Consider the following 15,833-nt stretch of genomic DNA (forward strand, 5'->3'; position numbering starts at 1 on the left):
TTTCCTTGCTAAAGCCACTGCATGTGCCCAGGACGCTTGGTGGTCGCCACGGGGCACACAATCATGAGCGCTCGGCATTTTCGTGGTATTTTTTTCTGCAACAGTGAACTTATGTCTTGTACAACAGCTCCGCTGCGAAAAAGAAAGCTAGAAACAACATGGGAGCTCGGTCAATAGATTACACAGCAACCCCTAACACCAACAAGTTCGTTTTGGTTTCGATTCAATGCCCAGTGCACTCCTTTGTCAGATAACTGTGTGACCCTTGTATAGTACTGTGTGCATAGCAACTTTTATTACGACCCTCTGCATGCTTTTGCCGAGTTAAAAAACAAAAAAGAAAAAGAAAACAGGGGAACGCTTGTGTTGGCTAAAGTCAGTATTTTCAAGTGTACACAACATCTGTCACCTGCAACGTCTTCCCGCTAGAAAGCTGTACTTGTCCACAGAAGAGGCTGCATGCTGATCATGTATAAGTAAGGCAGTGATTAAACGAGTTTGTTTTGTTACTTTGAGAACCCATGTCTTCAGGTGATGACGCAAGTTGCCAACTATTAGTTCCTCTGCAACAAAGCGCTGTACACAGTCAAATCTCGCTACAACGAAATTGACAGGACGTGCGAAAAAAGTGGAAATTATCTGGCACGAAATCTGCCCCTGCACACCATGGAAGGGCAAGAAAAATAGCCCCACATATTATCCGCATCATTGACAGCATAATGCAATGTTTAGAAAAAGGAGTGAGGCACAGTTAGGCCGTGTTTAATCGGATAACAAACGTACCAGTGGTCACGTGTTTTTTTTCCGCATGTAAAGAGAGCGGGGTTGGGGGTAAGGGGGGGGGGGGGGGGGGGGAAGAAATGCAGTCAGAAAACATACTGCTGTACAACAAGGCATATCAACCAAGCTGATTACTTGCGGATAGCTGCTAGGCCTGTCACAAGACCCCTTCTCGCTTTGTGGCAGGAGTGGCTCCCATTATCTCATCATCTGAGATAATGGGAGCCACTCGCTCGCGATTAGCATAGGATGACGTGGGTTTAAGACTGAACATGAAAACATTATTTTTGCTTTTGAAGTTAAAGATTGGTAGAAGGTAAACTGCAATGACAGCTTCTCACAACACACATATGATGGCACAGCACAAGCAGGCACATTCACACGATTTCAACTGGATACGGATTGGCTGTAGCTCCGGCTTGGCAAACCGGGCCTGCGCCTCGTGTAAAGACGGCCAGCCACGTCGTTATCACCAGCGAACAATGGTGTTCATCTATGAATTTCTTTCTGTTTATGGGTGGTGGTGTCGGCGCACGTGTTCAGTGAAACTGAGCGCCCTAAATTTATAAAAAGCTACAGATGGCTGGCGTTATGCTTATTTTATCAAAAAATAAATGTTCAAACCCAGTTCCACTGAGCGAAAATTTAGTTGAAGCAAAAACAAGCCAGACATGGTTCATTGTGGTGAGGACTTTGTTGCATTGAATTCTATGGCTAGCTGATGGGGAATTGGAAATACAGTAGAATCTCGATGATACGAATCTCGCGGGACCGCGAAAAATATTCGTATCATCCGAAATTCGTATGAACCAACACAAACCAAAAAATTGAGCGCTGAAAAAAATTTTCGTTTATTTCTTTTCTGACTTTCGCGTGAACAAATCCGTAATTTTTCTGCTTTTTTTAAACCCCCATGTCGCAAAGCAGTCCTTTCTGGAGCGCGTAGTGCTTCGCCTAGCTTCGCGCTTGTCTCCTCACTCCCGGTGTCCAAGCTCCCTTCACGCCGCAAGAGTCAAGTGTGAACCGCATGGTGCGTTTTTGCACGCGATTCACACGCCTCGGCTTTGCGCGTGCTGTATTTTCACGGCCGCATTGACGATTTCGCGCCCGCGGTATCTCCTACCTCGGTCAGAAAAAGACGCTGACGACTTGCGAAACGCTCAAGACAGCCCGCTGGCTCCGCCCGAGATGTTTAGGCTTAGCACTCCGGCAGATATTTTATGGGCGCTTTCACTAGCGGCGCGGATGGTGTTTTATAGTGCCGTTTTCGCCAACGTTATCAGCTCCTTTACTGCACAAGAAACTTCGTGTCTGCCTTGAGTGGCATTTTAAAGAGCGGCTAGAAGCAGTCGCTCAAGCGGCCGTGCCACTTCGCGGCCGAAGCCGCCGCCATGTTGCCGCCGCCGGCCGCGGCGCGCGCAGCGTGCGAGAGGTTTCGCGGCGCGCATTGGGCGTGCGGGGCGCGTTTTCGCGAGCAGAAAACAACAGCCCGGCCGTTTCTGGAGAAAGAAGAGTGACAGATGGGGAGAGAGAGCCGTCACTTGCTTGTTCGGAAGTCGGGCGCCTCGCCGGTTCGTTCGTATCATCCGCCGGGCCGCGCAGGTCCGTTCGTAACAGCCGAAATTTTTCCCATTGCAAACAATGCAATTTTGCCGGGACTTTTCAGAAATTCGTATCATCCCGAAATTCATATCACCCAGAATCGTATCATCGAGATTCTACTGTATTTCGTTGAAGCAGAATTCGTTGTAGCGGGGTTCGACTGTACACCATTTTCCCTACGCAGCCAGGAAAGGAGAAAAATACTTTCAAACCAGGAAACTCTGCGTAAAATATACAACCCATGAATCGTCGTCAAAATTGTATGTTTTTTTCCCTCTGCACAAGTGCATCACCCTTCCCAACCAGAAAACTGTAGCTAACATGTTCTAAGGCTACTCATAGGAAGCTATAAAGTCATAAAATCCGTTTCCGTGACCGTCAGTTGCCGCACCCACCCTGCTCGCTATGCCTGTTGGCAGAGCATTATAACACAGTGGAAAACTGTACAGAGTGCAATGCACAGTAGTCAACCAGAGCAACTGCATACACGTGAAGGCCCAGAACCGGTAATGTGCATGCAAAGATGTGCCTGTCGTGCACAGGGTACCATGCAGGGACCAGTTCACTTTGCTATCACTCTCTAATGCCTTCGATGCTCCCTTCTGAAACTGACCTCAGAACCAGGAGCTCGCGAGGAGATAAGAATGGGCCGTACAACAAACCTTCAGCCATAAAAAAAGGTAAAGTGTAGTGCCTCGAATAGATGGTTTCTGTTTCTGGCTTTCTGTTCATGGGATTTTACACTATGCCTGACTGTACCAATGGTGGGCACACTCGACTTCATTTTAGATTGCATTTAGTGACCGAGTCCCCGCTTGTGAGAGAGAAAGGGGGATGCCAGTAAGAAAAAATTGGAAAAAAGGCAACCAGCCTTCCCTCCGTTTGTTTCACAGAAGATTCATTTCAGTTTCAAGCTCACAGGCGAAAGTGAGTAACTTCCTCAAAACAAAAGCGAACCGAATTGACAAGCGAGGGCAAAGCGTCCAAGACCCTGTTTGTTCAATACATGCAGCTACGGAAAGTTGCGGGCAGCACAGTTAGGATCGCCGAAAATGGGCGACTAAATTGATGTTCACCTCCAATAAACTACAACCTTTCATGCGGATATTATTCTATTTGCAATGAGACACAAAAACATTTTACTTTTGGTCATTTTCTATTGCCTGTGGCGCAGTGGCCGACACCGGCAAACACAACCATGCAAATGCGACACACGGACATTCAAACGGCACGTAGTGCCTGTGGCCTTATGGTTAAGCCAAAGCACTGTTTCATACCCGCTCATAGCCCATAGCCATAGTTGATGAAACCCAAAACACAATGTTTCAGCCAAGTTTTTGGGTGCTGGGCATCATGGCGGTCGTATCTCGCGGCTTAATTCTGGCGCTGCAGAGTAGGGCGGCGCTGATGAACGAGTTTGGCGTTCAACAGCGCAAATGGCACAGCTGTTCCATCCCTGCAACAATTTCATGTATAGCAATGCTAAATGCGTCCAGTAGCTCAAGAGTAAAAAAAAAAGTTTTCTGGAAGCACTCAAAATCGAACATTTTCCCACAGTCATGATAGAGTTAAGCGTATTGAGTGGCATATTACACCATTAATTTCCTTTCTCAGACCAATGGTACCTTCCCAATTACATTCTCTCCCTCTGTTTTGATCTCTCGATTCTGAAATCCCTCCAACTTCATAGTCAGCGTCTGCACAGCAGAACCGAGCTAGGGGCTCACCCGACTTCTTGATGGCCATGGGGTGCATGTAGTTCTGGGGCTTGAGACACAGCGTCAGCTTGTTGGTGACCCTGAAGTCGGGCTTGTCCTGCTTCAGAAAGTGGGCCCTGCAGGAGCACAAACGCAAAAGCAGCATCAGAGACCATGCACAGTCTTGGAAAAGGAGAGTGGCGCAGCCTAGTGAGCAATGCCGAAACATCAAAGCTGCACCGACGCGTGCAGTTTCACGCTGAATCACTCAGTTACCATTTGGCAGAGTGGGTAGGCCAAGACGAGCTAAACTGTAACAAACAGAAAAAGACAAGCTTCTAAAATCCCGCGGCAGCAAACAAACTCCACTGCCACCCCCCCCCCCCCCCTTAAAAAAAGAAATGGCAGTCATGACGAGAAGAGCTTAACCGTATTACACCAATTCCTGTAACGCCATTGGCTGCTTTATAACAATATATATACTTGTAGTGGAATGCTTGTATTGATGTACAGTCGAACCCCGCTACAACGAACTCCTCCGCTTAACGAAATATTTCCAATTCCCTATCAACTAGGCATAGACGTCAATGTAACAAAGTCCTCGCCACAACGAACCATTTGTCAGGCTTGCTTTCGCTTAAACGAAATTTTCGATGATTTGGGCTGGGTTTGAACAATTATTTTACAATAAAATAAGCATAGTACTAGCTATCTAACTTTTCATACATTCAGGACGCTTAGTTTCATCGAAAATATGCGCAATGCGCCCACACCGCCACCCAAAACAAAAAAAAGAACTCGTAGGCGGGCGCCATTGTTTGATAGTGATAACGATGTGGCTGGCCATCTTTACATGAGGCGCAGGCCCGGTTCGCCAAGCCGGAGCTACAGCCAATCCATATCCAGTTGAAATCGCACGTATGTGCTCCGCTGCTCGCGTGCCGCCGTCATGTATGCATTATAAGCAGCTGTCCTTGCAGTTTTCTTCTACCATTCTTCATAGCCAAGAGCAAAAATCGTGTTTGCGTGTTTGGTCCTGAAGCCAAGTCATCCTATCTTAGTCGCGAGCGCGCGGTCATTTTAAATGCAAGCGCGCGCGCGTCTTGCCTGCCAAGGTCAGTAGTTGCCTTCCCCTGTCAGAGGATAAGATAGCGGCACTGCTCCTGCCACAAGGGAGAGGGGGGCTTCCCCCAGCAGCTATCTGCAAGTAATCAGCTCAGTGGACATGCCTTGTTGTACAGCAATATGTTTTGCGCCTGCATTTCTTCACCCCCCTCCGTAACCATTGGTATGTTTGTTATCTGAATAAACACGACGTTATTGCGCATCACTCCTTTTTCTAAACATTGTATTATGCTGCCAATGATGCGGAAACATGCGGAGCTATTTTTCTGGCCTTTCCGTGCTGTGTTGGGGTAGATTTCACCTCAACGAATTTTCGCTTCAACGAAATTTTTCGTACGTCCCGTCAATTTCGTTGTAGCAGGATTCGACTGTACACATACAGGTTGTGGCGACGTGAAGTTTTAGTGACACCCCTTCACGTGCCTCCCTCCTCTTCCGGGGACATGAGGACCTGCATGAAGGCAGACTGGTGGACAACACTCGGGTATCCACGCATGGTTGCCATTTCAGGGCTTTTGGTGTGGGAGTGCAGCACGTACCTACCAGTGATGTGATTGGGTCTAGTCATTTTGGAGCAGCATTTGGAGCAGCCAAAAGTAGGTGTTAGAGCAGCAAAATCGGCTTTTGGAGCAGCCAGAATGAGCATTATATAAATTGCTAGAAAAATTGAAAAATTGAAAAATTGCTAGAAGGGGAGCAGAACAACCGAGAGGAGCCCCAAAAGCAGCATCCTGGGCACACAGAAATGTTTAAACAAGTAAATAAGTAACAAATAAGTTTCTGCCGCACAGATGTCTTTTAGCAGTGAATATGAAATGCCTCAAGACAAGCACCAAAAGAGTTTGTGCGAGTGTGTACACGCATTCACTGCATGAGCCAAGAGATCATAAAAGAACTTGAAGCTTGATTTAAAAAATGACTATCAGGGTAGCATTCCAATCGGTAGGCTACAGAACATTTCGTAAAACCATAATGAACGGAACACAGTGACGCACGACAGAATGCACTGAGTGCATTTTATGTAAGAGCTTCTAGCGCACAGCCTAAATGTCTGTTTCTCTCCGGGTTCCCAAGACAAAATCGCATGCTACATGTCCTCTCAGACTTCTACACTCGCTTTCCAATTTGCAGTGGACTAGGTTTCCAACAACGGCAACTCTCTGGCTTTTTTGAGTGGTAAGACTGTCTTCATGAAGTGCCCACCCAGCTTGTGAAACAGGGTCACCTATGATGATCATTGGGTAGGTGGACTAACGGCTAACTTATTTGAAACGAAAACAAAAAAAAAATCAGTGAAAACGTCGACCACATCTTTCACAAACAGTAGCTTTGCAAAGAAAGTTTATCATAAAATGCTTTCCTGAAGCGCTCTTGTAGAGTTCCTCCTGAACGACATGTTGAAACAGGCAAGATCACTTTCTTTGAAGCTCAAAACTGTTCAACGAACCGGCTTACAGCCGGTCCAAAATTAAGCCTTCTTGAACTTTCGTCCTCTTCCATTTTCCCGCTATCTACCCTTGCAATGCCTTCTCCATCTCGACCCCTCGGAGTCAGTCATGTGAACTCCTGCCAAGCTTTCATCATCATCATCTCCACCACCAGCCTATCTATGCCCACTGCAGAGCAAAGGCTTCTTCCATTAATCTTCAATTATCCCGGTCCTGTGCTAACTCGCCACGCTTTATTGCAAAGTAGATAGTAAAGCGTGAACCGCATGGCGCGTTCTTAGACGCGATTCATGCGCGTCGGCGTTGCGAGCAAGATATTTTCACGCCTGCATCGACGATATCGCGCCCGCGGCACCATCTACCTTGGTCAGAAACTGACGCGCGACGCGCGCTACAGTGGGAGGAGATTACCGCCATGCCCAATGGGGAGGCGCCCACCTTATGGAGGAAGTTTAGAAGCGCTTGAGACAGCCAACTGGCTCAGACAGAGATGTTTGGCTTACTACCTCGGCAGATATTGCATAGGCGCTTTCACTAGCTGTGCGGTTGATGGTTTATAGTACCGTATTCGCCCCCATTATAAGCTCCTTTACCGCACAAGCAACTTCGTGCGTGCCTTGAGCAGCATTTTAGAGAGCTGTTAGACGCAGTCACTCGAAATCCCCACATTACTTTGCGGCCGAAGCCGCCGCCTTGTTGCCGCCGCCGGCCGCGCCGCACGCAGCGTGCGGGTATTCTGCAGCAGCTTAAGAGCGCCTGTGGCGTGCGCGGCGTGTTTTCGTGAGCGGAAAACACTCCAATATTCCCTCCGCTTCAACGGTCGTGGCGTAAAGGGCACGCCACATCGAGGAAGCCCGGCGAAACGAAGCTTTGGCGCAAGATTGGCGCAGATTGCTTAAAATCAGTCTTTCTAGCAGGATGTAGCAGGATTTACCTCTGGGCACAGTTGGGCGCAATCGGCGCAGCTATCACATCACTGACCTACAGTTGAGCCTGTTTATAACGAACCTTAAAGCCACACGGCCCCCATTCGTTGTATCCCGAAGTTCACAGTATTTTAAATAAACCACGGGGAAAAAAAAGTCAAAACACAAAATTTACTTTTTCACTAAAAAGTGCGTGATGGCTGTTTGTTTCTGCAACGCGGATGCCAGGGCCGTACCCAGAAATTTTTTTCGGGGGGGTTATGAATTTTGGGAAGGGGGTAGTTTTGCTGAAAGCAACAGTAAGTATTGTTTACGTGCTGCCTAGAAAAGATTTCGGGAGGGGTTCGAACCCCCAAACCCCCCCTCTGGGTACGGCCCTGGCGGATGCGACAAGGGCAGTCTCGCGTTTCTTTAAAGCAACCGCGTGCTCTTTGCCGACGCCCTTGGTATAAACAAGTTGCGACTTGGGCCCATTGTGCAATGGCCTGCAACGCGTCGCGACAACATTTTGCTGAACTGTTACCCGACCTACACAACTTCCTTGGTGCTTCCACCATTTGCATTCAAAGAAAAACATGTTACACTACTGCCACAAGAACAGGTATAAAAAGGCGCGCCTTTTAAACATACAAGCGATGACGTACATGTACGTCATCGACCATTTTGAAAGTGTTTGCAGGGGACACACGTCATCGACCCTGACAGGGTTAAAGGCCAAAAGGCCAGCAGACGGGTGGCACTGCCGCCTGCTCGATCCTCGCCGCTGCGTGGGTGCTTTACAACTGCCCCCCCCCCCCCCCCCCCTCTGCCCAATGTAAAAACCCCCATGCTGCTAGGTAATCACTCCCCCTTGGAGCGGTTGATGTACATGCGGCGAGAGCTAACCCTGCCCCATGGTTTGGCTCACTCCAACCCATGGTGGGCAACTTTCCTGCAGTCAGTGCTGTACGAGAGCAGCAATAACTTGTTAGTCTACGGTACTCTACTGCAGCAATCCCACAGGGTTCACAAAGTACCACGGTTTCACAGAAGAAACATCTATGGTGCCACTCGGTCATTGCTCAGCAGACACTCGTTATTTTTAAGAGTGTGTCTGGTCGGTGCAAAGGCCACCGGGGTAAAGAGGCATGCCGCTCTCATACAAGCAAGGAAGAGCTGGGACATCAGCCAACACAAGCTGCCTTTTACATTTGCACAAGAACAACAGTCTGGCATGCATTAGTACTCCTGAGGCAACTCATAGGCCCCAAACTGGCGTCCCTGGCCAATCTCTGAACCGTGGCAGCGAGTAGCAACTAAGCCAGAAATCATGCTCAGCACCAACAGAATGGACAGAAAACTGCTTGGACCCTCACATAATACAAAGCCTAGATTGTACCCGTAAAAGTTAGAAAAAATAAAAAATCCTGGTAGTATATACCAAGGCTGTTTTACCGTCTAAGCTTCATGGTCACTGGGGTGGAATTTCCAACAATCCAACCAATCCACAGACGGCCCAAAGGTAAATAATGCCTTTACTTGACTGAGGTTAACTCTTTCGCTACCGCGCCTATCAAAATCGATCAATTTGATCGATACTTTTGGGAGCGCCTTTTCATAGCGTTCCAGGCGTTTCTCGAACAAGTAAAGCTGTTCGGAGTTAGATCAGAAAATGGCCTTTCAAAATCAGTTTTGTTTTCATTTTTGTAACGGAAACATGATTTTTGACACGCTTTTGAATCACCTGGGTGTGGAAAAGGGCGCGTCACGGCTACCAACGAAGAATGCTTGCAACTCGTAATTACTCTGCACCAGCGCTTGTTTTTTGCTATCAGGGCGTGAATGGGGAACTAGCACGATTTTCAATCGTCAGGTTCGCGCTCTGACAGTAATAATCCCAAAAATCGGCTGAAAATGTCAAGCAGTGCCTGGTTGCAAAGCTACTTTATGATTTTAGGCAGTTTTATTGCCTTTGCGCACGTTGTTCTAAGTACTGTGCTAGTTCTACTTACCCCAGGACCATTCGCAAACAGTTTACAACAGTTTCGGTATTGTTTCTGCAACGCGAAATTCATATTTAGCGTTACTACGCAGTTACCCAACTTCAAGGCTACCTGCCATGGCGCCTGAAGCATCCGCGACTGATCCTCGAACAAAGCACGCCGCTCCTGATTTCCCCCCACCCTAACCCGATTTCTGCAATAAGAACTCCAGATGCAAGTCAAAAGGTCACACCCAGTCGCCAGATATCTGTTCCGCCGAGCACAGCACTTCAAACCGGCCTTACACTGCCGGTTTATGTTCGCCTTCCAGTTTCGTTTCCATGCGAGGGTATATCCGGGTGTCTTAGTTGAACTGTCTATTCGGACGGAGTCTCTGATAAGTTTTTGTACTGTTTCATTTGAAAAATGTTAGGTGGCGCTGCAATAGAGGAGGCTCGTTGTGCTGATCTTTTTCAGCGCGCAACTGCTACTCGGCCAAAGATTGCAGGGCACGATTCTAGCTCATCGTACCTCATTTTTGCGAGCAAGGCTACAATTGCGAGTAAGAAGATGATAATAAAGCTCAGCTTTATGTTTTGAGAGATAACTGACCGTGAACGACAACAAGTGTCAGCCACGGCGTTCCGTTTCAACTTCATGCATGTTTTTTTCCGCATCGCGTGCTTGTCCCAAATATTGTGCTCGCTGTAAATGCAAAGTCAGCCATTGACAAGATGTTTTTACGTTATGTGGGGGCAAATTGGTGCCTCTGATAATGACAAACCGCCAGATTTATTCCAGGAAACCACCCGAAATTGCACAATTTGAATTGGAGGTTGGGCTTCACCGCATGACACGAGCACCGCGCATGCTAACATTTTTTTTTATATCTGACAAACTGTTCAGCGCAAGTGGACATTTTTTCTAGGGCGTGTTTTTGAAATGTTTTCCTACAAAATGTATATTCTAATTTTTTTTCTACTACCAGTGGTTTGATATACACAACTCCTTTTTTATCATTTTTTTTCAACAACTTGACAAAAATTTTGGTTTTGATATTTTTTTTTACAACTATGATATATAAAAACCTTTAAAAAACTGGTATTATTGGAAATGCCGTTAAATAATCTGCATTTTGTGCTCCTGCAATTAGTGCCTAACCAATTTTTAGCAGGAAAAAAAATGTTTTCTTGGACCCCTAAAATTAGTCAATTTTCCGGCGGTAGCGAAAGAGTTAAAGACAGAGGGTTAGAATGTGCATAGGAGGTGGCCAAAGGGAAGCAGGAGTCTCAACTGTACATGTCACAGGAATCATATGTGCTTCTCATACTTATGAAAGCTAAAACGAGCAAACATGTGCCCCACCATTCACTAACAAAAAAAGAAAAAAGTCAAAGCAATTAGAGTGACGTGCACAGTGGAGAGTTGGCATATCAAAAGCCCCATGTTTGGTTTGCATGCATTTTATCTTGAAGCCCCATCCTTCAGAGGCCCATCAAAATCGTGTTGAGATCATTGTCAATAAAAGCAGAACAGTAAGCGAGTTCACTGAGGAGACAGGAAAGGGCAGCATATTTGATCAAGCGAGAGTGCACACAGCAATGTTGTTGGTCAGCAACTGCAAAGTCTAATCAGCCTGTTTTTCTACACACCCCATAGCAGGCCTATAGAAAGGCTTAATCCTGGTGACACCAGGATTGAGCCTTAATTAATTAAGGATTAAGCCACGATTAATCCTGGTGCCCTCAGGTGACACCAGGCTCCACACCTGTTCCAGTCACAAGAACAGGCTCCTTTGCATGCAATGACATAAAAAATAAAAACCCTTGAACCTAGTATCTGTCCTTGCATAATGCTTTAAGCACTCCCTCCAACCAAACCACAGGAACCAACCTCATTTTTATCTTTCCAGCACTCCCACAACCACACCCGGTTACATAACCCACCTCTTCGCAGCTTTTCAGATAGTTTGCTACTGTCCGAGAAGCGTACAAACCGAAGGGATGACTGCATGCTGCTATCAGTGTCATGTTTGTCGTCACGTCGTAGTGTTGCCGCTATGAAGTTCATGTGTATCTTTTGTATCGGGAAGCTGTAAACATAAACAACAATGATTACCTTAAACCTCCTCACTGACACTCAACAAGGACGAATCATGACAAACCTTTCAGACCATTTAGCAGCCGTACAAATACATTCAAGTATTCTTTTTTTCCGTCGGCCATTGAAACTTGGAATGGATTACCGTCCGATGTTATCAACGCCACATCGGTTGATGGCTTTGCTAGGAACGCGGAATTGTGGTTCACTTCGTCTCTGGAACAGTGAAGGTGTTCGGCAAATAAATTTTTCTACATCTTGATTTTGTACCAAACCAAAACAAAATTACATCGCAAGTGAGTTGTTACCTCTCCTTTGCGCATGTTTGAGTTTACTCTTTTCCGCCTTATTTTACCCTTTTCCGCCTTATTTTACCCTATCCCGTATTGCATCGGTTTGCAAGTGTTTTACTGCATTTTGTGTTAGAAGAAATTTATTTATGTACACCGTTTTTGCTGTCGGTTCACTTAGTATTGTCTGTCAAACTAAAAACACAGCAGAGAGCATTCCTGCGTTTTCTTTTCTTTTTATGTGCTTTGGCAAAGGCGCAGTTGATTGTTGTGTTCTCTTTATCGTCCAGAGTTTGCTTTTTGTACTTATGTGTGTAATGTGCATTATGTGCCCACTTCCTGCATGAGCCTGACCAAGGTTACACGATTGATAAATAAAAAATAAATAAAATTCCATTACGCCCCTCCTTTTTGCAATAGCTCCCCATCATCCCCATCTCTCATTTTCCAGTTTTGTGGTACAATTAGCAGAACAGCAGGACACTGAACTCCTTCTGCAGTAATAATGAAAGGAGTTTATGTCCCCCATTTACCTCTTGTTTCTAAGCTTTGTCGGCTTTCGCGCTAGCTGCACTGTGCGCACGACTGAAGGATTACCGACACGTTGGCCGTGAAACAGGCAACACACTTCCAGGTCATGCTACACTTTGTTAATGCGAGACACAGCACGGGGCCAGGTCTGCAAACCAACCCACATTGCGTTTTATTTAAAAAGTGGGTTAAATAAATAACAGGGGCCAATGTTTTCCGTTACAATTGAAGACACTGGTTGTGGTGAAATAAACAAGAATGTGCATGCCAATTCGCAAGTGATTTGGCAGCCCCCACTTTCTTTATTTATTTCCAAGCAGCACCAGCCTTGACGCCCACGCAGGCCCTCACCTGTTCACGGCGACCATGGCAAGCTCGGTGATGCTGACCGGCTGGTGAGCACCGGGGAGGCCAGTCGTCTCCAGGTCAAAGAAGACCAGCGTCTTGACCGGCTGGCTGAGCGCCGGCGACAGGCTCGCCTGGGGCGTCGCACGGCTGCTCGCCTCGTAGACTTGCTGCTGCAGCTGGGGACAGTCAAGGAGGGAAACGACCTCTACTTGATGCACACGTGTGACGCTGACCGGCCCCTGCCCAGCAAACTAAGGCTTGCGGCTGCACTCTCACCACAGCTAGACAAGTCGGAAAAGTAATCACTTGTCGGCAGCTGCCAGATATGGCCTGCATGCAGTTTAAGGTACTCTTTTGACAGCAGGACTGGTACACTTTCAGTACATTAAATGTCAGTTCATTGCACTCTACTGTAGTAGACCTCAAGAATCTGGTGTCCCAGTTGGGATTTGGTGCCAGCCCAGTTCAACCAGTAAAATATAGCTGTTGACCCAAGCCCAGCCCAGACTCCAAAATGGCCGAAATGGAGGAGCCACACAAGGGCTTTTGGGCCAATTCATGACTGAGAGCAGATGGATTAATACACCTCCAAATCAGAGATCAGAGACCCAATTTCAGGAAAAAAATTAAAAATGCACCACTCCGCTGAGGTCGTACACCTCAATCTTTTTGTCTGAGTTAAACAACTATTATTAGAGCTTTTCAATCATAAGCGATGCTCAGTGTCAAAAATTCTGCGAGGGGAAAAAAAAGAAACCTCTCCACCGGCCTGCAATTCCACATCGAATATTATGTAGGTCAGGGCCAGCAACCAAAAGGTCAAGCAAACCACAACTCATTGTAGCGCAGCGGCTTTCAGAACGGTCACAGTAAAGGTCTGAGACAAGTGCTGGAAGTGAGCAATTGTTTTGTGAGAGAGAGAGAGTTGCCCTCAGCTAGAATGGGCATGAAAAGCTGGGAAAGCAGATACCCATTAACATTGCTTAATTACTTCCCCAGAAAAAAGTACACAACACTTGAGCCACGTTCCGCACTGTTCCTGCCATTTCCCGTGCATTTCATAACGAGACACGTGCGCTACCATAACGAACTAGCAGTTCATTATGCTAGTTGATGCGGCAGCACGAACACATGGTGTCTTCGCTTCTGCCACTTACTACAGATAAACTAAGGCTTCCCATAAATTATCTATTAATGAGTTACATGAATATAACTGCACAATGCAGCCAAAACAAGACTTAGATTAACAGAATTCGGTGCCCCTTCAAGGCAAAGTAGAATAGGCTGTGAAAATCAAACTCTTCAAAAGTTTATCTTAAAAAAGATGGCCTGAACACTTTATGAGAGATGCATAAAGAATGTGTATATGAAGGACTTATGCGAAGGACGTATACGAAGGACTTAGCCACTGTGTGAGCCTTGGTTCGCACAGTGGCTTGAGAAAACAAAAAAATCACCGCTGTTGTCAAGCGCTCTTGCGCATGTAAAAACCACAGGCTCCAGCACTAATGCAAAAGCTGAAAAAGACACCCTGCTTGGGAGAGGTCATCACGGCCGCCGCATTCTTTAGATAGAACCCACTACAGATAATTGGAGACATGGCATCAAGTGAGTCAATGCTTCCTGAGACAACTTGCAGATCCCGCAACCACTACCTTGAGTCGATGACGAAGAGATGGTGGAAGTCTACAATACTGTGATCGACTTTGCATCCGCCACTCGCCGCGAAGAAAACGACGACCTCTTCTCTATGCATATGACGATGGTTACTAGCACAGCAACTACGCAAATAACCAATGATAATGAAACCTGACTACGTGTCTGGCAATGCTCACCTACAATAGCTTCGCCATTCAAGTCTTGTGCATGAGTGAAAGCTTTCCTGAATTTTTTTTTTTTTGCTTCTCCATTAGAAATGCTGGCTTTAATATGCTAAAGAAACACTTTGTCTCGGACTTAGCAACGCAGAGAAGATAGATTCGAATTAATTCAGGTCACCAGAAGTTTGCTGTTTCCACACCCACTTGCTTCCGTAATTCATAATGAGCCTCCCCTGTGGCACAAAAATTCTTTGATATACAGCAGATAGACTTGAGACAGCTTATGTGTAGGAATTCCAAAGCATTGCAGCTTCACAGGTGAATGTTTTCGAGTATGTTTCTATGTGCATTATTCGCACAGTTAGCTATCCCGGCCTGCGACTGGTGCCAAGGGTATTCCCCATGTTTTGGCGTCAGCACTTCCCAAGCGGCACATCTAACACTACAGTAGGCCAGCAGTTGGTGCAGATAGAGATGCAGGCAAAAAAATAAATAATCCTTCTAATGGGCAAACCTGCTGCACTCTGCTGTAAGCCCAGGGGCTTCACTGGGGCAAAGGCTCTTCAGCACGCAACTTCGCAAGCGCCGCACAAAAGCCTTTAAAAAACGGCTCGGATGAACTGCCAGCAACGCAAAGCAAAAAGCCAGCAAAAGAGCTTATCCTCAGCTGAAGCCTCAGAGAGGCGCCCCATCTTCATGCTGATTAACCAAACCCAGAGGAGGCAGTATCAAATGTCCTCAGGTCGTGCACTTGGTTTTTGTGCTTCCAAAGCAAACACTTGGCAACACTTGGCATCCCTTCTCGGGGCTCATCTCACCTGTGCAGGCTGCATGGGCGCCAGCACGTGATGTGGCAGCAGATTGGCAAACATGTGCGGCTGCAAGGTCGCAAACACCTGCGGCTGCACGGGCCTCGCTGGCGACACCACCGGCCTGGCTGGTGACTGCTCCTGCAGAGGCTCCAAGGGGTTGGCACCGCTAGGCATTGACACAGGAAGGCTCCCATTCACCGAGGACACCACGGTCACGGACTGCACCTCGGCTGGCGATGGGGGAGGGGGAGAAACACGCACTGAGTCCTGTGGCCCCTACAAGTCTGAGCTGCAGGCACACCCTCCGACTGCTCGTTACTATCTTCAAACGGGAACAGATCCTGAGGGCATGCCTATACAGTGTGGCTGGGTTGCCACAGTGCAGGCAATGTG

General features: G+C 47.0%; 1 protein-coding gene across 2 annotated transcripts in view; it reads right to left on the reverse strand.

Annotated features, from left to right (window-relative positions):
• LOC144179580 (three-prime repair exonuclease 1-like) overlaps positions 1-15,833 on the reverse strand; it is an 83,611-nt gene that overhangs the window by 17,228 nt on the left and 50,550 nt on the right. For both annotated transcript variants that reach the window (XM_077707996.1, XM_077707991.1), the window contains exons 2-4: positions 15,447-15,670; positions 12,812-12,984; positions 4,110-4,216 (exon numbers count right to left, since the gene is read on the reverse strand). In XM_077707996.1, coding sequence (XP_077564122.1) covers positions 4,110-4,216; positions 12,812-12,984; positions 15,447-15,614 — 448 coding nt within the window. In that variant the 5' untranslated portion in view covers positions 15,615-15,670. The remainder of the gene's footprint in view (positions 1-4,109; positions 4,217-12,811; positions 12,985-15,446; positions 15,671-15,833) is intronic.

This window comes from Haemaphysalis longicornis, unplaced genomic scaffold (genome assembly GCF_048455015.1).
Source record: "Haemaphysalis longicornis isolate Haplotype H1 unplaced genomic scaffold, Haemaphysalis longicornis Haplotype H1 scaffold_1, whole genome shotgun sequence".
Classification (NCBI taxonomy): domain Eukaryota; kingdom Metazoa; phylum Arthropoda; class Arachnida; order Ixodida; family Ixodidae; genus Haemaphysalis; species Haemaphysalis longicornis.